The sequence below is a fragment of the Apis dorsata genome, unplaced genomic scaffold, assembly GCF_000469605.1.
Source record: "Apis dorsata unplaced genomic scaffold, Apis dorsata 1.3 scaffold_235, whole genome shotgun sequence".
Classification (NCBI taxonomy): domain Eukaryota; kingdom Metazoa; phylum Arthropoda; class Insecta; order Hymenoptera; family Apidae; genus Apis; species Apis dorsata.
In genome coordinates this window covers 299,861-325,156 of record NW_006263516.1, presented here as the reverse complement: position 1 = coordinate 325,156, position 25,296 = coordinate 299,861, and the positions used below count along the sequence as shown (strand labels likewise).

General features: G+C 22.2%; 1 protein-coding gene across 1 annotated transcript in view; it reads left to right on the top strand.

Annotated features, from left to right (window-relative positions):
- The window catches only part of LOC102681557 (CCR4-NOT transcription complex subunit 6-like), a 378,685-nt gene extending 354,120 nt beyond the window's left edge, over positions 1-24,565 (top strand). Inside the window, exon 4 of the mRNA XM_006615768.2 lies at positions 24,301-24,565. Coding sequence (XP_006615831.1) covers positions 24,301-24,371 — 71 coding nt within the window. The 3' untranslated portion in view covers positions 24,372-24,565. The remainder of the gene's footprint in view (positions 1-24,300) is intronic.
- The last annotated feature ends 731 nt before the right edge of the window (positions 24,566-25,296 follow it).

The window sequence follows — 25,296 nt, the reverse complement described above, 5'->3', positions numbered from 1 at the left end:
ATATATAATAAAAATTTATATATTATATATAATATATATAAATTTAATTCTTAAATCACATAATAAATTAAATTCTACGGATTAAACATAAAAGTTTATTACAAAAATATCAATTAAAGCTTATTTATTAAATTAAAAGCAATTTTGTAAGATGAAAATGAACAGTATATTAGCACTTTATATAAATCAAAATCTTAATGTTTAATATTTTTATTACATTTCCTATTATTTCTTTCAAAGATTATTAAAAAATATAACTTTATTATCAAAATAAAGAAAAAATTATACATTTTTATTACATAATATATAAAATAATTTTTTCCCATTAAAATATCAACTATATCTTTCAATCCTGAATCTTTCTTACAATTACCTTGTAGAAATGCTCGAGTAAGAAGCATCAGTTAAAGTAATCCCCTCGGTATTTTCTTCTTATTAAATTTCTCTTTAGAGCACAATCATTCGTATTTTCTCTGGTCTGCTTAGTTCCTGTTTCGCAGATTAATACAGAGAAAGATGCAGAAATCGAGGGGAAAAGAGCTTCATTTCTACTTTCGTTACCGTTCATTATCAGCTTATTATATTGCTTTGCTGTGCAGCTTTGTTAAATTGAATTTTCACGTTGACACTTTTACGAAACCTCAGAACAAACGTTTTTGGTAAAGAGTATAATGATAAACATTATTTACGTGTATTATTTGCTATAATGATTTATGGATGTCTTTATCATAATGTAAAATTTAAAAATGTATAATATATAATGCACATTTTATAGTTATCTATCATTTTTCAATAATTTTACAAAAAAATATTTTGAATAAAAGTTTGTAAATTGATAGATTGCACGTAGAAAAATTTTTTTTTAAATTTTATTAAATATTTTTTCTGTAAGAAAATAAAAAAAATATTGTCTTATTATTTTAAATTAAATTCTGATATAATTAGATAAATAATATAGTTAATATATATATATATATATATATATATATATATAAGATATATATATATATAAATTATGTACAATTATTTAATAAAAATATTTATATTTTTAATGATCAATCTTAATTTTTTTTTATAAATTATATACTATAATTTTATTTTATGAAGTAAATTGTTATTGGAATTGACAGAAATTAAAAGATATGAAAAAAAATCAACTCAATTTAATATTTTATATGATAAGGACATAAAATGTATTATAAATGATATTTATAATTACAAAAAGTTAAAAAGATGAAATTGCATTTTTTATTAAATTTACGAAGAATATAAGACATAATTCCTGACTTTTCTAAATCGAATCTTATTAAACATTTAATTTCGGCAAATTATTTTACATGTATGTGTGATAATAGCAATGCTCAGATAGCGATTCAATTTACGAAGTTAGTATGAAATATTTTTACTCTCCCTTTGGATTCCACGAAGTGATGTTTTCTTGAAATACAGAACAGAGGAATGTAAATAACATTTCTTGAAAGTATTCGCAAACACAATTAAGTTCCCCTAAGGAAAACATTGAATGTCATTCCTCTTTTCATTCTTTTACCCATCACTGATGGTGTTCGCGGAAAGTATCTTGATTGCCACAGTATTATACTTTTTCTTATCAGTAAGTTATATAAACATACTTAACAATATAAAAACTTATTAATTCTGCTCCTCTAAGTATTCGAGAAAATAGGATAAAGATCTGTTTATAATTAGACTATGGATGTTTATACATTTATGAAAAATTTGTTAAAAATATATTAAAATTCATAGAATATATATGATATACAAAATATTCAAAGTATGATTATCGAATAAAATAAGTTTTTAAACTCTTTTTTATACGTATTTATAAAAATTTAATAATAGAGGATCTATAAATTTTATTTTTTTTTTTATCAAATATATTTTAATATGCAGCTTTTTAACTTTTTAAAGAAATTTTACAAGAAATACGAAATGAAAAATGTTCTACAAATTAATTTATTAATAATGTTTAATACTATAATATATTAATCGATAATTATATTCTAATGTATTTCTTTGTTTAAATAATCAATAAATTTTATCTCATTTTTTATAATAATTAAATCATTTTATAAACCACAAAGACAATTTTTTCAATTCTAAAAAAAAAAATTCCAAAAAGTTTCAAATTAATTTTACATTATAAATTTATTTTTCTATTTTCTAAAAAATCATAAAATTAACAAGAAAAGGAATTTTGATAAAGATTAAATTCTCATTTAGAATATAAAAATATAAAGTAGTTAGCTATGTGTTGATCACATAATTGATTGATAGATGTGTTAGCTTGTTTTGATCATATGTCATTTGAAATTATTGAAATAATTTTGAAACAAAATTTAAGTTTTGTAAGATACAACTAAATGAATTTATGGTACGTCATTCTATTATCTGTTAGATTAATGGATTCTTTCTTACTTCCCTAGTAATCTCGTAAAAAGTGAAAAAAAATTACATTTTCAGATAGTTTCTTTGTTCATGAAAATTTGTCTCTTATTAATCGCTAGTCTAATATATGATCTGATATTGCAATTGCTTTTTCGATTCGAAAATTACTATATAGTCTGCTAGAACGTGTCATGACTGTAAATCTCAGAGTTCAGGATAGTTTTCGCGACTACCGTCTGTCGATAATTTAAATAACAACAACCCATTGAAATCGATAATAATCAATTTCCAAGTTCCTATAGCTATCGTCCACTATTGTTAGTTTGATTACAGTCGAACTTTTTGGTTTCGCGTGACGACAAGTTCTATTTCTGTAGTTTTATTTCAACTATTAATCTTACCAAAGAAACATAATTCCAATGAGGATGGAACAAAAATTAAAAATAAATTGAAAATTAATTATTAATGCTGATATGTTCAATTATATAGGTTGGTGATGATTATAAAGGAGAAGAAATTAAATATAAATTTTTACAATTATTTGAAAAATAATTTGTTTTTGAAATAACACATATTATATTATATTATAATATTTATAAAATATTATTTTATTTTAATATTTTTAATTTTAAATTAAATATTATTTTATGCAAAAAAGAAAATTAATATTTTTAATGAAATGAATTATTTATTTGGCATTTTCTATTTAATTTCAATAAAAATATCCCATGTTTTAATATTTTATCAATTTTTCTATTAGTTATCATTAACGATTGTTTATTATAAATGTAGTTAATGACTATTTATAATTTTTATTTTTTTTGTAATATATTGTATAGAATGTTCTTTTATATATATACATAATATTTCTAAACATTTAAAATATTTTTACGTATTATATATATAATATAATACGTATTCGTATACATAAATATTCTCTTGTTTTTTTTACTATTATATCATATATTCATATTTTTTATTTAAAAAAATTTTTTTTGAATTATCAAAAATGATTTCATAATGTCTTATATTTAAAATATGATCATTAATATTATACGATATATGATGATTATTCATTTATAATATTATCATTGTATTATCATTTCTTATCAAAAAATTCTACAATTTTAATTTATCTCAGATTCATTAATAATTTTCAGAATAATACATTTCTTCTCATAATAAATTGCGAGTTCAGAAATAATTTTTCTATCAAAATGAAAGAGAATAAATTATTCTATAATTAAAATATAATATATTTTTTTATTCATCATTAATTAATTACATCTTGTTTTAACCATAAACACATAATGTAGAAAAATAAAATTTTAATTCATTTAATTTTTATGCAAATGAAAATATTGCATTGAGCAATCGTAAATATATAATTTAAACGAATAAAGCAAAGTTTTGTATGCATGTGAGGGGGAGAGAGAAAAAGAGAGCTTCTCTTTATTTCAAAATCACCATGTGTGCTCTCGTAATTTATCTACCTTCATCCAAAAAGTGTCTGTTGCCTTAAGGTATCAAGAAATTTGCCAAAGTTGTTCCGTTAGAAGCATAGATCAACCATTGTTCGCTTCTTGTTTTCTCTATCTTTTCTGCTTCCGCTTGCATTTCATTCTTTCATTCCTTCACCATTTTGCTTGCTTTCTTCGTAAGAGGAAGAAATCAATATACCATCTCTATATAAGATGACGTTGGCATAATTGGCAGAGCATGAAAATTGCTGTATAATGTTCTCTTGTTTTGTACTTGACAAAATGTTTTCTTACACATAATGTGCTTCCTTGTTTACTAAAGTAAAGCATATTTCTCCACAATACAGATTATCTACTTTTTAATAACCGTGTATAATATGAATTAAATTGGTTACATATGTTAACAAATAAATTGATTTTGTTGTGGAAAAAAGAATAAGAAATTTTATATGAAATTCCTAATATATTGTTATGATTATTAAATTGATGTATATGAAAAGTAAATTATGTTTTTTAAGAATTTGAAATTCATTCAGAATCATTATTCATATTTATATAATTCATTATTCATATCTCATATAAGAAGGGATTAAAGATTGTCATCTTTCCAATTTTAATTTCGATTTCACTAGTAATATTCTCTGAATTGATAATAAAAATGATTATCTCCTTAGTCATAAAATATCAAGATTCTATTTTAAGTTCATAATAAAAAAGGCTTAAAGATTTAAAGTTTTCATTAATTCGTAATAAAAAAAAGCTTTATAAAAAATTAAAAAATTTTAATTATTTTAATATATAATATGTATTAGTGTTTAATATTTATATATTTAAATATTAATACTAATATAATGCTGAAAAAATATAACGAATTAATATTTATAATAATATTAAATAATAAAGTAAATAGTAAATAAATATTTTGAATAATTTTCTTTCATCAAATTATTTATATAATTTAACATTTTACATCCATCAACATAATATCAAATTTATGTATAATTTCATGAATTAAAATATATGAAAATTATGTGCTTTGGATTCAAAAATAAGTAAAGACTATATTCATGACTTTATAATTTTTTTATGTAAAAATGTTTTAACCTATCATAAAAATGAAATGATATATTTTATTTAAAATATAAAGAATACTGAAAACTTCTTGAAAGAGCAACTTTTATTAATATTTTCCAGGAAATTTTGGTAACAATATTAACATTTCAAAAGAACTTTTTTAATAGAAAAATTCGGGTACATTTCAAAGTGAAATATGATCAAGCTTTGTTAACGAGTTCACTCGTATAATGCTTTTGCTCATTACATTTAGTTAACATGTTTTATTTTGTGAATACTTAGTGATAAAAGAAATAACGATTTACTTATTTTTCTCGATCGTTGAAAGTTTCATAAGAAATTAATAAGCACTTTTAATGATATTTGTTATTAATTTTTAATCTTTATCGCGTATTATCATTTTATCCAAGTTTAAAGAATTTTTTTTTATATTCCAAAATGTAACGAATAGAAAATTAAGAAGTATTATAATCCAAGATGCTTTTAATATTTTTACATAAAAGAATTTAAGCTAATTATATAATAATTATATGATTATATATATTTATAATAAAAGTTGTATTAAAAGCAAGTAATATATGGATTAATATATAGTGGATAGTGGTATAGTGGATTAGTAGCATCAAGTATGAGAAAATAATATAAAAAATTGATAAAAGGAAAAAATCATTTCTATAATGCAAATAGTGTGTGCTTTCATCAATTACTATAGAGAAAATAATATAAAAAACTGATAAAAGGAAAAAATCATTTCTATAATGCAAATAGTGTGTGCTTTCATCAATTACTATAATTTTATTCTTATCTTGAGCAAATACGTCATTTATTTGTTTTATGATAGAATAAATAATAAAAATGGTAATTTTAATTATTGTCTCATTATTTTCAATTCTTTTATCAATTATTATGAATTAATTTTTGTACTTAATTATTTGAAAATTACAATATTATGAGTCATTAAATTCATTTTTCATTTTATGTGATGACAAAAATATGCAATTCTATTTAAAAAAATTGTGGTTTTGAAATTAAAAATAAAAATTGAAAAATATTTTGAAATTTTGAAAAAAATTATTTTAAGAAAATTATTTTTATCTATTACAGATTTTATATTTTAACTTACTTTTCTATCATAAAAAATAAGTGATATATTTAGGATATTTAAATTAAATAGAATATTCTTTATATATAGGATGTTTGATTTAAGTAAAAATAGTTGAATATTTCATCAGAATTTGAAATTATAGCAAATATTTTGATAAAAGTGTTTGGTTTAAAGAGGACATCATATGTTAAATTATTTTTTTTTTATATATAATATATAATATATAATATATAATATAAGTAAGGAATATTTTAAATTTCATTTTTTTAAAACATAAATTATATAATTTTAAATACATTAATCGATTTATTTCAGTATTTCATATAAAAAAATATTAAGTTACTTATATTGAAAAATCATTAAGAAATATTATAATTTGTTCATGAAATTTAATTTGTAAAACTTGTATAAAAGACAAGGAACACGAAATACGATATTTTATTATTCATACTTTTTTCAGTTTTTTATATTAAGTAATATAAATAAATTATATTATTAAGCTTTGCAAATTTCAAATATATAATTTGAAATATTTCTTAAATTAATGGTTTTTATATAAATATATAAATAAAAATATTTTTTTAAAAATTGTTAATAAATCAATTAATACATTCAAAATTATATATATATATTCCACTAAAAAAAATGAATTTGAATTTAAAATCTCGCCCGCTATTTGACTTATAAAAAAATTAAAATTTTAATCTTACCTTCCTCTAACCCAAACAACTTTTGTTTATTAAAACATTTTTTTGATAATTTCAATCACTTACGAAATATTCTATTGTTCTCATTTAAAGGAAATATCGATAAATTTATAATATAAATAGAACAAAAAATATTATACAATCGATGAAATAAAAATAAAAAAAATATATTTAAAAATAAAAAAATTAAAACTTCAAATTCCTTGTAACATTTCAAATATTGATTTTACAAAATATATCTTCTTATTATTCACAATATTTCAAAATATTAAAAATAAATTTTTTTTTCATTATTAAAAAATAGTCATAATATTTTTGATTATTTCCTTTTCTACTTTATCGATACGTATAATTCGAATATAAACAAGAATATACTATCGACTATCATCATATATGCAATCGAATTCCATGAAGCGAATCTTTTGTATTGGATTTGATTCTGATTCCAGTGAGTACATATTGAGCTTGATCCCATTACTATACCTGGATAAAAGAGGGTGAAGAGAAAAAAAGATTTCTGGGGAACGACGATGGTATACATTCTTGTCGAAACTTTTCACTTCGCCTTTGAATGACATCCCCTTAAATGTAATCCTATATTTCGTATTCATTGAATGTAAAGCAGCGAATGGTTTTCGCCCAAGTTTGACTGCGGGAGCAATTAGCGATGGCATAAATTGGAGATGGACGCAGATGTCAGAAAGCATGTTGAGCATGGAACTCATGATTCATGAATATGAAACGAATATGACTGTAAACCCTTTTGTTCGACTTGCCATTCGATTATATCGATTTGTTCCCCTTCTATCGTTATGCATTTTATCGTGTCTTGTAAATTTAATATTTGCCTAATCTCGTTTCCCTATGGCAAACTCGTACTTGCCACGATACTCCCGCGTGATAAATATCATCAATCCTCTTCAATGTGGTTTATTTCGATTTTGTTGTTCGTTTTTATTTCTCTCTTTTCGAATTTTTATCATATTTTTTTATTATGAATATTTATATTGATTACAAGTATGCTGCTATATTTAGAATTTTTTTGAAAAGTGGACTTTTTGTCCATTATTTATTGCTTTTTCTTTATTAGTAGGAAATTTTCGAAGCGAAATGTTGAAAAAATTTTAAATAAGAATGAAAGTAGAAAACAAGTTTGCAAGCCAATTATTGTCGTTTCAAAAGGCAAATAACCAATTACTGGCTCTTATTGAATGCAGTGGCTGGAATACTATATCAAATATTGTATAGTATGTATATTATTTACTTATCAGAAAGTAAGGTTATGTTTTATCAAAAAGCTTTTCGTACAATAATTGATATAACCGAAAAACTTGGTCATTTGCGTTGCATGGTAATGGAAGCAAATCTAAAATTGGTTTTATTGCTGGATTTTTCAAAATAAATAAATAAAAATATCAAATTTATTTTTAAAAATTTTATTTTTCGAATTTTATTTTTTTAAAGTTAATTAATAACTTTTTAAATAATAATGAGGATGATTAAAATTTTTTAGATTTGTTACTCAAGCGATAATATATGTCAAGGTCATTGGAATGTTGCCTGCTTTATATTAAGTAATTACCTTGCTTTCCAATAATTTAAATATATTTTATAGATATAAATAAAATATCTTTTTTAATTAAATGTAAAAAAAATGTTATTTCTAAAATTTCTTTTGTATGTTTCAAAATTTAACGAAAATCACATCAAATCAATTTTCAAATCATAAATTTGAAAATTTCGAAATTAAAAAGTAACTGTCTTAGGCTTTTAATTGAAATAAATTAAGTAGTAATTAAAATTTATTTAAAAAATTTATAAACTTCGATTTGATTTATAATTTATCATGCGAGAAAATAAATTATTAACATGAATTTAAATACTTTATATCATTTTTATCGAAGATGTTAGAAGAAAAATAATTACTTCAATGATAAAAAATGATTCTCACAAATAATAATTAATAGATTGAAAGTATAAATAAATAAAAAATATAATATTTTTCTTTTTCTCTTTATTGAAATCATTTTTTTAAAAGAATTACTTATGAGATAATTTAAAATTTTAGGATTTCTAATGATTAATAAAAAAATAAAGAAGATAGATTTAAGGCTAACTATATTTGAAATTATATTTCTTTGCACAAGAAATAATGAGAAGAACAAAGGAAATACGTTAAAAACAGATATAGAACGATAAAGTAGTGCAGATTTAACTTTTGAAGTAGGTCTCCGAGGATTGTCAGAAGTCTGGCCGAGGAAATTCAGGAATTGGATTCAAGAAGTTTATTGTCGTTAATTTAACACACAATCCTATCAGAATCGTACATGGTTTCACCAAGTGGACTGAAAAGAAGTTAGAAACTTGTCCCCTGAGAAAATTTCAAAGCGACTAACTACTTGAGTGACTAATTAATTAACAAGACCTATTACTTACTAGAACTTTTGATAAAGCTTTGGAGTTTCACAAATGATGTGATCATAAGATCTCAATCTTATCAAAAATTGAAATAAATTACTATATACGTATACAAATTATTATTTTATAAAAATTAATTTTTCTTATATTATTTTTGAAATTTTTGTAATATATATGATAATTTTTTTTTTTAATTTTTCAGCAAATATTCAACCGTTGAAATTATAATTAAAATATAATCGAAACTTTAAAATAAATCATTTAATCCATTCATTTACATTTTAATTTTACAGTTTCGTGTGAATTTTGTAAATATAATTCCATAATTCTCAATGTTAATAAATGACGAGGAAACATTTGATTAATCAATTTATAAAATGATTACTCTAAACTTGTATTTAACAAAGAATTAAAAAGGTTTTGAAAAACAATTGATTGATTATGTTGCAACATAATTAGGAATTATTGTAATTCCTAATTATTGTAATTCCTATTGTGTTTTTATATTTGATTAGATCGCGAGGGAGAATAATTTTAATAAGTACTTGTTTCCTTTTCGTAGTAATTTCGTGAATACAACTCAGAATATCGATTAATAATATAATAATTTCTCCACAATTTATAATTATTCATTTCCAATATTTCACAATAATTTTTTATTCAAATTAAACTAAATTATTCTATATATATTGCAGTTGCTCTAACACAGATCATATCACTGATAAATACAAAATAAAAAAGTATTAGCATTAAATGTTCCTTTGAAATCATCTCGATATCGATCAACACGAAACAACAGAAGAAACTCTCGAGACCGCAAGAGGTTAGTTATCCGTGATTGAGGGTTCACGATGTGTCAATTATCGAAAGGATTCCGAACGTGACGAATGACGTTGATATTACACCGAAACCGGGTATAGAGATAGATCGACGAGAAATGAATACGGTTCCGTTCATCGGATAATAATCCTTGATTTGGAAAGGCAGCCGTCTGTGCACTTCAAAACCGTTAAATGTGATTCAATCCGTTTTATCGAGGCTTTTGTCTATTTCCGCCTCAATTTCTATGTAAATCGATTTAAGATTCGACTCTCGAAAGGCTCATTCGATACCTCGGTGAATCATACCCGTTGCTTTCAATCCATACGATGGAAGATCCATCAGCAACACAACTCGTTAACGTTCATTCCTGAAGCGGTCGGCCGGGAATAGTTTTACACTTGGCAATTTCTAACTAACGACGCCATCGAGATTTAGTCCTCGTGACACATCGAATAACCGAATGCTGGGGCCTAATTTGCGAACATCTTTACAGTCAAGATTATAACGTTATTTATGGGAGGATTTATTTATTATACCCGGGGGAAGCGGTGATTCTGAAGCGGGATATAGTGATGAAATCGATTTCTCAATATATACCAGTTATACTCGTCGAGATCTAATGATGTCTGGTTGAGCTAATCACAGATTGCTAAATCGAAGAGTGTTGCTATAGAATGATTAAATTTCATTACATTTGCGAAATATTTATTACTGTGAATTTTTATGCAGATTATTATATTTTGCGTTTTCCTTTCCTTTTTTTTATGTTTCATGCAAGTGATACGTTAGGTGAGATATTATTAAATATCAAGTGCATATACGAGTATATGCGTGTTGATATCAAGACTTTTTTTATAACAAATAATCATAGCTGTTTCAAATATAAAATATAGAAGAGAAATAATAATATGTAATAATATAATAATTCAAAAAATAATGTGACTGCAATACTAAAATAAATTTAAATAATTATTAATTTATATCAATTCAGCAATTCAGCGTTTAAATAATTTAATTCAACAAATTAATTTTTAATTTATTACATAATACAATATAATAACAGATAATACATGATACTAATTTAAAGAACTTTGGAAAAATTGTTATTATATATTGTAATATTAATTATTAGTGATGAATGTTGGATTAGTTCTAATTTACAAATTTTAATTTGTAAATAAATCATAAATGTGTATTTATATTTCTAATTTATATATCTAAATATAAAAAGTGGTGGGTTAAAAGTGATCCACAAATACTTTTTAACATTCTATTCGATTGTTAACGCAACTAGTAATTTTAGAGCGAATCTAATACCATTTGAACGTTTCGTACAATTTTCAAACATTTATAGCTGAGGTTTTTGAATTTGCAAGATCTTATTATATTTGAATGAATATAAATATATAAATTAAATAATATAAAAAATGACAACAAATTTATAAAATCGATTCTTAACTACAGATTTTGAATTACAGTATTAATTGAACAAAATTTTTATTCAAATATATAATTTCGAAAATATTTTTAAATTTGAAAATCATAAAAATGATTTTTAAAATATCTGAAAGATTATCAGTATTAGATTTAAGAAATAAAATAATATTGAATCAACTTATTGACGTTGAAATTTAAAAATATCGAAAATATCGAATAAATGCATCGATAATTCAGGAAATCAATATCATATCAATCAATTATCATCTAATCTCGCGAAGAATCTTTATTTATTATTTCGAAGAAATTAAAAAAAAAAATCATGTTCATTTCTGAACATGATCCAAAAAATTTCGCTCGAGTGATACTTCAGATTTTGAAATAATATAAAATTATACCAATTATTAGATTAAAGACTTTAAAATGATTTCAAAATGATTTAAAAATACTATTGCAAAAAAAACATGTATTATTTAAATAAATTTAAATTTTTGACTATGATAATGCAATCATTCGTACGATACAGACATTAAAGTTCAAACTGCAAACTCATTGTCTTGCATGCGCAGGCGTTACCAGTATAATCCATCAAAACATCATGTACATACATACATTCGATGATCACAATCAACGAACCCCATAAATTATATACGTCAATTAACATGACATTGTCTAGCACATCATGTACGCCAATTCTATAGAATGACCTAAAAAATAATGACGCATCAGATGTCGTCCGTTATTGTATTAAGTTGAAAAGACTAGATTGTTGCCTGTGAAAAGCGGAACAACTTGTCACTCTTATCTGTTCAGAGAATTTGGTATACGTCAAAAGCTCAAAATAAAAACAGGCGCACAAATACACGTTGTATTCCGCAGTTTTTAAAACGTACAAAGATAGACGACATCCCTTTTCATAAATCCAAAGAGATCATCCTTAATTGCAATTTGCTATAAATGCCATTTTATCGACGCCATTTTCTTGCTCCTCTCTTCTCCTACCGAACAATTTTCATGAATTTACGATCACATACGTTATTCTCCACATCTTTCTGTTTCACTTTCTCTTCACTCCTCTCTTTATCCTTTCTCCATTTTGGTTATATAAATAATCTAATCATCTTCTGCGCATCATGGTGGATGGTTAATTTAGGAAGATGAAAACAGTTCGATTGACTATATATGAATACGAGGTGTTCCATTTAAATCGAACATCTTGAGAAACTATTGACGATACTGAAATGATCTCAATTTTTGTCTGAAATGATCGATCGATTTAAATGGTACGTGCTTTATAAAATTCCAATTAGAGGAAGATATATTGGAGAAATAAATTTTCGAATAATTCAAACATCTCTTCTGCGTATGTTATGGACAATTTTTAATTCCGTTATAAAAATGTAATTCTGAAATAATAAATTATATCAAAATATACATACATATATATGAAGTGTAGTGTAATAACTACACGATTTCGCGCAACAGTTGTCATTATAAATTTCATCTTCATTGTTTTTCCTGATCTTGTTATATTATTTTGAAAAGTTTGAATTATATTTTTTAAAATGATTTGAAAGATGAAAACCGTGTTAAATAATGATTTAAAATTTTGATAAAAATATGTATATAGAAAAATGAATTTTCTAAAAATAGAAATTCATTAAAAATGAATATATAGTTCACCAAATAATTCATCAAATTATTATGAAATATTTTCCTTTTTTATCTTTTTCCGTATATATATTAATTTTTAATTAGCAATAAATTACAATTTTAATCAATAATAATAATAGAATTATATTATGATAACAAAAACAAAAACAGTATAATATGCAATCAAAAAAAATCTTCATAATCTTCATATAATATCTAATAAAAAAAATCATCTAATCTAAAAATTCTGATAAATTTTATATAAATTCTGAAATTTTAATAAAAATTTTGGAAAAAATTTTATACGGAGCATAATAATAATTTTTTTTTTTTTTTGACAAAATGAAATCAATCTTTAAAATTTTAGCTTTTCGCTAAATTTTAAATATAATTGGGAATATTTTTTACAAACAGGATAATAGAGCACTAAATTCAAAATATTTTGTAACTTAAAATTTTTTTAATTGAAAATTTCGCACTATTATGAAATTATATTTAAAAAATAAAAAAAAGATGATTTTTGAAATATGCATTTTTACATTGAAAAATTTTTACATTGAACTTCATACTTCAATTTGAAAATATAAATTGGTATATTCAGCAAAAATTATTAGCAACATTATAAAATATATTTCATTATAAATATTTTAGGATATAAAAATTTTTTGTATTTCATTAAATGATACATTGCGATATAAAGAATTTGATAAAATTAAATATATACATATTGTTTCAATAAACATTATCTATACATTGCAAAAAATAAAAACAAAAATTATACATTCTCGTATTTCTGTTTTTTAAATAAAAATATAAATACGAACGTTGTTTTTTTTAAATAAGATACATTTTAAAATAAAAACAAAGATAAATAGTATAAAAAGTTCATTACGTATATTATTTACTATTTTTCGATAATATTTTTTATAATTTCACTAACTTTCTTCATTTCATTTTAAAAAAATTTTCACAATCAATAACATATTTTTCACTGCCATTTTTAAATCTCTAAATAATTGTGAAAGTGTCAAACAATCCGAATTTTTCCGAATTTTTTTCGTCCATTTTTTTAATTAAATCATTCATGATCATGGATAAATATTTTTTATCATGAATATTCGTTCTTCTTGAAATAAACGACACTACTGTTTCACTTTAATATCCCTTATAATATTCTGCTCGTAAATATCATTAATTTGCCCATAAATTTCACTAGCATAATTATTTTTTGCCATTAATAGCTAGATTACTACTCATACTTCATATTACTTCATACTTGGCAGCATTATTAATTGTAGCACTCATATAAGCAACTAACAACAAAATGAGTGAACTATTGTTGCTAACGGTTGACTACTGGCTTCAAGTAATAAAGCTAGTACAAGCGTCATTTGTTTCCAGAGAATACCTAACAAATTAAAAATGGATCTTACTTAAAAAACAATCTTCGTGTATATATTTACCGATAAAAGTTACTAAACCACGTATTTCATTTGAAAATTTTTTTATTTCTTTTATTTCTACTTGATTTTTATGCAATTATTGTATGTAAAAAAATTTATTGCTTATTAATATAGATAGATTATAGATTATCTTTCTATATTATTTTTTCAAATCTAATTTATTCAGGATGAGATGATATAAATAAATTTGCAAACGATTAGTATAGAAAATTTTCAGTGCATACAGTAATGCTTCGTAGATGTTTTACAGACCGTTCGATCTGTTTTGACATGAAATTGACATAATAGATCAGTTTAATGGATACATAACTTTTCCGATTACAACTTATAGAATTGCCCGAGCTTCATCAAGTTTAATACCGCAGGATGGAGAGATGGAGAGAGAATAGTCCGAAGTTATGTGTCAATAAATTGCTTTTGCGCTCATAATTCAAATGTACGAGTGTTCTGGTGCAGAATTGAAATTGTATACGATTTATATCTTCAATTGTATTATCTGAAAATATTTGTTGTTAAGATAAATATTTAAAATGCATTCAATTTAAATAATTTATAATATTTTTTATTTTATATAAATGTAAATATATAAATTGATTTTTTAGATATTTATATTGATTTATAATGACACTAATTTAAAATTTTTTATAAGAATTATTTAGATACTTATTTATGATAAAAATAAAAATTTTTAATTCTCAATAATTCTCAAGCCTTTCATAGCTATTCAATTCTCAAGTTATTCAATTCTCAAGCTTTTTAGCTATAATAAAAAATAATAAAAAAAAATAAAATGTAAGAAATTACGTTACTTTAATGATAAAAAACTTACTTTTGAAAATATGAAAAGATAAATATATTAGATAGAATAAAAATTTTCATAATAACTTTTTTATCTATAATGTTTTTTTCTTAAATGAATGTTTTTTGTTCCTGTTATAAGAAATTATTCTTATATTTAAATGAAATAATTATTTTATAATAAATTTAATTATTATACAAATTATTAGTAAATATTTGAAGTATATTTTATTTTTAATAATGATATAATGAAATAAATGATATAATGATATAATGAAAAAAAATAAAATAGCAAATTGATAATAATATTAGCTATCTGAATTAAATAATAAAATAAAGTTTAATCACTCGTTCAGAAGTTAAAAAATAAAAATAAAAACTTTAAGACAATAAAGATCTAAAAAAACTGGAATTTGGAACTATACATCCATTTCTTATTATGTTTATTATAATAATAATAAATGATTATTGTAAAATAAAATTTATGTATAAATATATACATGATATAATATATTAATAATATTATAATAAAATAAAATAAATCATAATTCTTCAATTTTTATTACTACTATCTCAGTAAAATTTATTTATTAATTTAACAATATTTTTATTATTTATTTCCTTCAAAAATTATATTGTCTTATATTACTATCTGAATTATTTAATTTGTTTTTTAATTTAAAAGAAATAAAAAAATTCATTTATTTTACAATATATATATTGATGCAACATATTTTATAGAAACTTTTATTTTCATTAAAATTATTCTATTGATTTTTTTATTTACAGCTATTATAAAAGTTCTTAATTAAAAAAAAAATTCATATTCATATTTTTTTCTTTATAAGTATATACCTATCAAGAAATGTTTACACAACTGGTATTTGTTAATATCGATCTCGTGTTAAAGAAAACAATTTCTCCAATTTTATTCCATGTTATTCCATGTCTTGACACTATTTATCAAAGAAACACACTCTTTATATATCATAGAATCGTTTTCCTGTTACCCAATTATTTTCATAAAAAAACAATTTCCTCTATACATATTTTCTTCTTTTAACTTTCGGATTATTTTAGCAATAAAAGATAGACGACATTAGAAACGCTTTTCGAATGAGACCACGCGTGTCTATGTATAATTTTTTATTTTGAATTCGCATTATCGTAGAGAAACAAACAAGTGATTAATGCAAAAATGAAAGTAAAAAAAAAAAAAAAAAACTTTTAAGATAATAAATAAAAACTATGCACGCAATCAAAGTAACGATTTACTGCAACTTCGAGCCTAGGAATATTAGTGATGCTAACGAGGAACGATAAGAAAAAGCATATCGCTATTCGTGGTGAATCTTGTATAGCTTGAAGCATATACAAGTTAAGGTGTCTAGATGGAAGCACTTCAACACCTTAATTGCCTTTGAAGTTGACAAAACATTACCAAGGATAAAGTTACGTGATTTTAAAAAAAATCAACATAACGATGGAAAATAGGAATTAACTTTTTGAAATAGTTTCTTCATAACATAATAAACGAGTATGGAATACAATATAATTTTAATAGAATCTTTGGTAGAATAATTGTAGTATCATAATTGAATATATTTTTCATTATATGAAAGTTTGAAAATTTAATGAAAATTCTTGACATGAAAAGATAATAAAAAGGAGAAATTTTTTTTTTAAATTCTTAATAGAAAATTTTTAAAAGAAGTATTAAAATCAATATATGGTAGTAATATCGAAGAAATAGCTTGTAATACTTTGACCCACTTTGTACATTTTTATAAAAATTAAAAATATTAAAATAATATTAAAACATTTTTAATAAATATAAATTACTTATTTGTAATTAATAAATGTCTACTTATATTTTTTCTTAATATTTAACTTAAAAGCACGTTGAAATTCTTACGTAAAAATATTGGATACTTTAATGAACGATAAAATCGCCTGAATAGATGATCCTCTAATTAGTAAGAACACCGTTCAAGACATTAAAGATTCCCAAGATCTTTAGAATTTTCAAGTTTTCTTAATACCTAATTAAGATTAAATTTTTTTTTATATAAATTTTAAATTAATTTAAACTAATTCATAACATATATTAAAAATAAAATCTAAAATACAAATCAAAATTTTTAAAACTATATATATATTTTTAAAATATTTATAATAATTTTATATATATAATTTTAAAAGTTTTATATTATATAATTTTAAAAGTTTTTAAAACATAAATGATACTTAAAAAAAATTATCTATAATTTTAAAAATTATCACAGATATTTTTATACTTTTAATTAATAAAATATTTTTGTAGTCCTAACATGAAAGAATGATTTTTAAAATAGCAAACTAATTTATTAAACTATTTTTAAATACAATAGAATAGAAAATTAATAGTTTTATTTCATAAAAGACAATAGATTTGAAATCAAAGCAGTTGAATTTATTAATTAAACATAATATAAAAGATTTAATATTTTGTTAATAAAATATTTTATGATAAAATATATTTCACATTAAATTTATAAAATTAATGTTGAATTGTAAAATATCTTCAAATATAAAATAATTTATATGTTTGCCATAAGTTTATTTTAATAAAAATATTTATACTTTTTTTTATCGATTCTATATAACAATTAATTAAGATAATGAAATCAATATTTTAGTACTTTTTAATTCGAAAAATTTGAATTGTATCATTGAAATTTTTGTTATTCTCTCAAAATTGTGAATGTATTTTATCTTTACTATTCGTCGATCTAAAATTTTATATAAAGAGACAAGCATCCATTTAAATATACTGTGTCATTGAGAACTGTGGGCCATTTTTCTGTTTGCAAAACGATGTTACACGTGTGGAATACAGCAAGCATAAAGAAGTAATAAAAATTCTGATAAATATGCAAATATGACAATAAAAGCAATCGACAAAATACATTAAAAATAAAGTACCAAACAAATAAAATCTATAACTTTCTTTCTTTTTTGATATGATATAAAATTGACTGAAATTAGAATTGTTGTCTCTTTGAAGCTCTTGATATCGGTTTTTTAATAAGATATCTTCTTGATAATTGTGAATTCGTAGATTAAAAAAAAATAGAATATTGCATAAAATAATAAAACATTATGTATTATTATCATATAAGCAATAACAAAATATAAATTCTTATATAAATTAAATATCTTTGCAATAAATAAAGTATGTTATTTACAAAATTATGAAATGAAAATAAAATTAAATATTAAATGAAATAAATTCCAATTTCATTATTTCGAATAATATTTTATCCAAAATTTTAATTATATTGATGCATATTTGTATTTTACTCATATGAATTTTTAATTCATCAATAATCTTATTTTTAATTGTTTTTCAATTTTTGATAAATAAAAAATATTGTATAAATCATTCTTAATTTATAATATTTTAATATTAATTCTTAAAAAAAAAATTAAGAAAATTAATTCATAAAATAAAATTTTAGATAACTTTAAAATATTACTATTATAATCGTAATATTTATTATAAAATTTAGATTCTTTTAAAAATATAGCAAATTTACAAGTCTAATTGTCATTTTTCTATATTCATAATTACTTAATTTAGTTTAATATTTTTTTCGATACTACTATTTTAATTCTCTTTTAAAGCTTTATATCATCAAAACAAAATTTCAATAGGAAAAAATTTAAGATTTTATTTATTTTAAAAATTTTTATTTTTTTCAAATCTCAGTACGCATCTTGAATATTTGATATGAAAATATCAGCGATGAAATGTAAAAATAACTTTTGGATTATTTGCAGTGCTTGAAAATTGTTTGTAATAAGAAATAAAATAAAATTTTTTTGCTTAAAAGCTCTCTTGATTGAAATTTTATTTTACAATTAATAATTATATCGAATTTAAAAAAGAAATAATATTTACAAAATTAGGAGAAGTTATTAAACTTTTATTTTTTTTAAAAAGCGTATTTAAATGATACATTAAATCTAGATTTTCGACAAGTAAAAACGAATAAAACGCCGTTAAATGCCATGAATACAAAAGAGATGATATTATCATGCATCTTGGTACATATGATCTAAATGCAATTCTCTCGAAAAAATTTATTCTTGATATTTAATAGGGTCAAAAGAATTGAATCGTATAATTCGATGATTAAAGTTACCGATAGAAGAGCGTTGCTTGTAACAGGGCGGAATACTTGTCTTGCGGTCTGACCTCGTCCTCATTGTTAAGCATAATTGCTATTTATTGCAATGCGGAGTGGTTTTGCGATTCTACCATGCTGGCTGTAATCCTGCTTGTTATTGCCGTGTTTTAGTAGCAGCTCAAGCATTTTCGGCCACTTTTTCCACTGATATGACAATTCTTATTGTAGTGATGCCGTTTCCTTGTGCACTTGTGTACATTCATTGTCTGTCATCAGCGATATTAACGTCATCGCAATTATTTGTCTAACAGTGCGAAAAGTCGCCGTTAGAAACAGTAAGCACCGATGACCGCTATGCCGGTATACATTTCTGTTTGCCGTGAGATACGCCGCCTACTGAGATCTGATCATTATGATTTTACGGTCGAAACGAGTTGAATCTGCATTGGCACGTTGCTGTTGCGGCTTTATTTTTATTATCCCTTCCAATCTACTACAAACTAACTGCAATGAATCACGATCTCATTGGTCGAGTTAGTGGAATTTAGGTTAATATGTTAATAAATATAACGTTATTTGATCGTACATATCGATCGTACATATTGCTGCAAAAATAATATAAAATCGTTCAATGTAACTTCTTAGTTACATTCTTACATTCTTCTTAGATGAAAAAAAATAGAATACTTAGTAAAAAATAAAATATGTTAATAACAGTATTTGATTAATTTGTTACAATGATATTTGCATATATTATATCGTGAATTGAAACATTATAAGTATGATAATATTAATATTATTTTTTTTTATTTAAAATTTCTTTTAAATAAAAAATAGAACAAAAAGAATTTTTATTTTTAATATTAATTGACAATCTTGTTTTTGATTGACAATAATGTTATACTTATTTTATAAAAAACTGAAAAAAGAAATTTTATGATGGAATTAATTTTGCTTTAATAGATAATATTTTCATATTTATATAACAATTTTGATACTATCTCTGATATTATTGTTGCATATTGAAATATGAAAATCTCGACAGTTATAATTATCAATAGATGATTACTACATTCTCATTACATTACATATAGAGCTTTCTTCTCACTTGGAATATTAACAAGTATGGACGTGCTTACTGAACTATATTAGGTTTCCATGTCAAATTTATTATTAAACTATACATATCCAATATAACTCCATTACTGCATCTGTTTTCTCTTAATGAATTCATTAATATCTAAGCATTGAAAAGAAATCATTATTCTATCCTTTTTCATTGTTCTCCCTTTCGCTTTCACCTTCCATTACAACGCCACAACAATTACAATAATCAACAATGCAGAAGTGTAAATATATCAAATAAAAGTGTAAATATTCCATCAGTCTTATACTTTATGCATCTGTTATATGAAATAAATTAATACTTTGTATCTATTATGTAGAATAAATTAATCTAAAAATGGAAAATAATTGTTTCTTTCACATTCATGAACGTGTATAATCTGTGAAAGGAAATAATTTGTGAGATAAAGTAACTTAACACATATTCGGACAATTAATAAATTTAAGTTAAAAAAAACTAAAATATCATTTTCGTTAAAGTTTAATATTTGTTTTGATATTCATAATATATTTTAATAAGTTTTTTAAAAATTAAAATAATAAAAAATTATATAAAATTAATAAAAAATAATATGTTTTAAATAACTTAAAAATTATTTTTCATAATTGAGGCTATTGAATGAATTTTATTCCTTTATTAAACAAATTTATGATTTTTCTATAATATTCATTGTTTTATATAATTGCCCAATTTATTGCATAAGAATAGTTAGTAATAGTATCTTTGTATAAAATTCATTATTTTATTTTGATAAATTAAATTTGATATATTCAAATATTTTTGCAAATTAAAAATTCATATTTTTAATTCAAACAATAAATTAAATTTTGAATTTTTCAATTATTTATTTACGTATAATATTATAAAATTTTATGATATTCAATATAATAACAAATAATGAAAATAAAAAATCTATTAATTTATTATATACGATTATTTCAAGATTACAAGATAAACCAAAAAAATATATATATACTTAAAATTTGCAAAAATATTCAAATAATATAGAAAAAATAATATAGAAAAATAATATAGAATAAATAATAAAATTTATAAATTTACAAATTATTAATATTTAATTTATAAATTTTATTTATTAAACTAAAATAATGATGTACAGATATATAATCATTTTTGTGAGAAATTAGATAATCGAACAAATAAAAATAATAATAAATATTAAAAATATAATAAATTTATTTAATTTAAAGAATAAAATACAACATTGATAATTAACAAAAAATAATTATTTAATAATAAGCTACTTAAAATATGTTATTGACAAAAGGAAATATCGAACTTATTTTTATTTCTTAGCATTTATACATTAAACTTTAATATATTTTTGTTATTTTGTGCATTTTTATTCTAGATATAAATTCAGGAATCTTCTCATTTTTTATAACAATAATTATCTAAGAACAGTAAACTCAAATTAATATCTCAACATTTTAAGAATTAGATCGTATCAATATAGATAACGATATTTCCTTTTTAAAAATTACCAATTTTTTTTAAAATACACGCAACGGATTAAAAAGTGTTGCTGTTAAATAATATTGCAATCCGTTAACCCGTACTAACAGTTGGCCAAAACTGTCACGCATTAATGACTCACTAAATTTCATCGTGCAACAACACGAGTCGGATATTGTGGTTCTCCCGCAGGTTGTTTTTAATTCGTTTCATTTTTATTTTGTGCCTCGTAATTTCCCGTGAATTTTCTACCGCAGACTCTCTCTCCCGGTCGGGAGATCGTTTCCTTCTCTTTTCCCTCGGTTTTTTTCTTGTTCGCTCTTTCTACCAGAAGTGTCGGAACTTCGACGACATTCTTTGCACTAAGGTAGAAACTAAGAGAAGAACTCTTTGATGTAATTATAATATGAAAGCGCCGGCAAATTTTGACCACTGTTAATTTTAATCACACTGTCTCGGCTTCCTCGAGAATAGAGAACTTTGTCAAATATTCTTTGGTCTTAATCACTGTAAGATGTTTCAAGTTTCGATATAAAAGTAAGGAAAGTTCAATGAATTTAATTGAAGGGAATTCAGGGATTGAGAATATTTTTACGCTATTGTAAAAAACTAAGACAATATTAAATGTTGAAATTTGTAGTTACGAAATTTTTCGTCTGAAATTTTGACATTAACCGTCATAGCATTCCCACGAGAAACGAGAAATAAGATATTCCGAAGTACATTGATGTAGACGTGACATTTTCAATATTTTTACGTCGCATTGATGCCCCTTGTATACAGTTGCCAATCAACTGTCACCGATGAACGAACTAGTTATTCAGTTTATTTTTTTCCTTTTTCATTCTATTATATTTAATATTTAATTTATACCGATCTATTATGTGATATAATAATTTTATTTAATTATCTTTCATCTTTCATTTTTTTCTTTTTTGCATTATAATCGCTTCCTATAATTGGTAAATATTGATTTATTAATATTCTAATGAAATATTTTATTTAGTAATTGTGATTAATAATTATTTGATATAAATAAATATAAATAAATATGAAATAACTTGCGAACAAGTAATAATATTGTTATAACCCAAATACAATATTCTATTTGAATATGTGATTTGTATATAAAATTTATATAAGATATATAAGATATGAAATAAAATTGTTATTCACATAGATTGTATATTGAAACTAAAATAAAATCTGTATATAGTTTCAAAATTGCAATATATTTAAATAAAATTTTTCTTTTATGAAATTTTTATCTTAACAGTAATATATTTGATACAATATAATATATCCAAAATATAAAAAAAACAAAATAATAATTTTAGTCAATCAATTTATTTTAATGTATAATGAAGAGTATAAGTGAACTTATATTTCGATGAAAAATTATCAATATTTTAAATTGTTATAACTTTGAAAAAAAATATCGTACAAAAATCAATTTAACTTCATTTTAAAATTTTTCTTCATTATTATTTTTTGAATTTTTTTTTTCAATGATAGCAAATAAAAATACTTTTTTCTACAAAAATTTATAATAAACAAAAATATATAATATATAAAAAATATATAATAAACTTAAAAATTGAAATCTTTCTTTACGATCGCTCTAAAACTTACTCATTAAAATTTTTTCTTCAAGTTATTGAAGTTTGAAAATCAAGATTAGACATTACATAAAAATATTAATTGAGATTTATTTACAAAGTCTTCATTTAACGCTAAATTACTTACAAGTTAATAAATAAGTCTAATTTCTTTTCCTATAACAATCAATCCTCTAAAGACATACGAATATATTACTCTATATAGATCAAAATCAGACATCATACATATTTACAGTTGTCACGCATCTATGCTCTAATATATTTATGTGTACACGTACATTTGCTATATTTAACATACGCAAATGAAGCATAATAATAATAAACATATACACATACACACATACACACGCGTGATTACATGTGCATCAATTATGTCTAACGATCTGATTGTACTCTCTCTCTCTCTCTCCTTACATAATAAAGTGATCGCAGAATCTCGATCATGGAGCTGCTATTTGCCGTGTCCGATTTAACGATCGCGCTCGAGACTGAGAAACTATATCAGCAGCTTTAATGGACATTACCCCACGCTCGTATTGACAGTTGCAGGTGGATCAGGCTTCGTAAAGCGGACACCACCTGAGAGAACAATAACTTGGCTATTAGAGCGGTAAGCTGATGTGAATGCGGTCCGGGCTATTAATGGCCGATAATGCCTTGTCATTGAATCGCGGATAATCAGCCCCCGGCCATAATTTATGTGTAGCCTACCAGTCGTGTACAGATAAAAAATAAAACCGATGGACAGCTTTCTCGTTCCATCTATCAATAGTCTCGTAATGAAACAAAACAACAAATGTGCATTATTGTCGGGATTTTCTTCTTTCTCTTTTTCTTATTTTCTTGTAGTTCAACTGTCAGATTTCCGATTTTGTAATTATTCGCGTGTAAAGAATATTATTTCTCTTCTTACAATTATTTTTCTTCATTTTTTAATTTTGATTCGTTATTAATTGGTTATTAAAATGATTACTGGATTACTTTAATTGTATAATGATGCATTAGAATTTTTTATAATGTGACTTTATAACAAAATATTAAACATATATATTATAATACTTAATATAATAATGTAATAATAATAATATGATATAAATATATAATAAATTATATTATTTAAAAAAGAATTAAAAAATTTATTGATAAATACTACTAAATATATATCTACTTTTAAATTATATTGTAGAAAACAATGAGTTTCCATTTCTATTTATAAAAGAACTATTATATTCTCTTTAATTTTTCTCTTTAATTTATTCTCTAAATCATTTTTTTATATTACAATTTTTAAATTTGTCTTATACTATAAGAAAATTTAAAAGTTATAAATATTAAATTTACAAAAATGATTTCAAGAAATTGAATATTTTTTTATTTTTGGAACATACATATTTAAATTTGATAAAGTTATATATATAGAATAATTCATAAATCATGATACAAATAAGATTCTATAACTCAAAATAAAATAAAAATATAGAATATAGAATAAAATTTTTCAATTTTTAAAATTTTTTCAAATACAATTGAAATTAATTA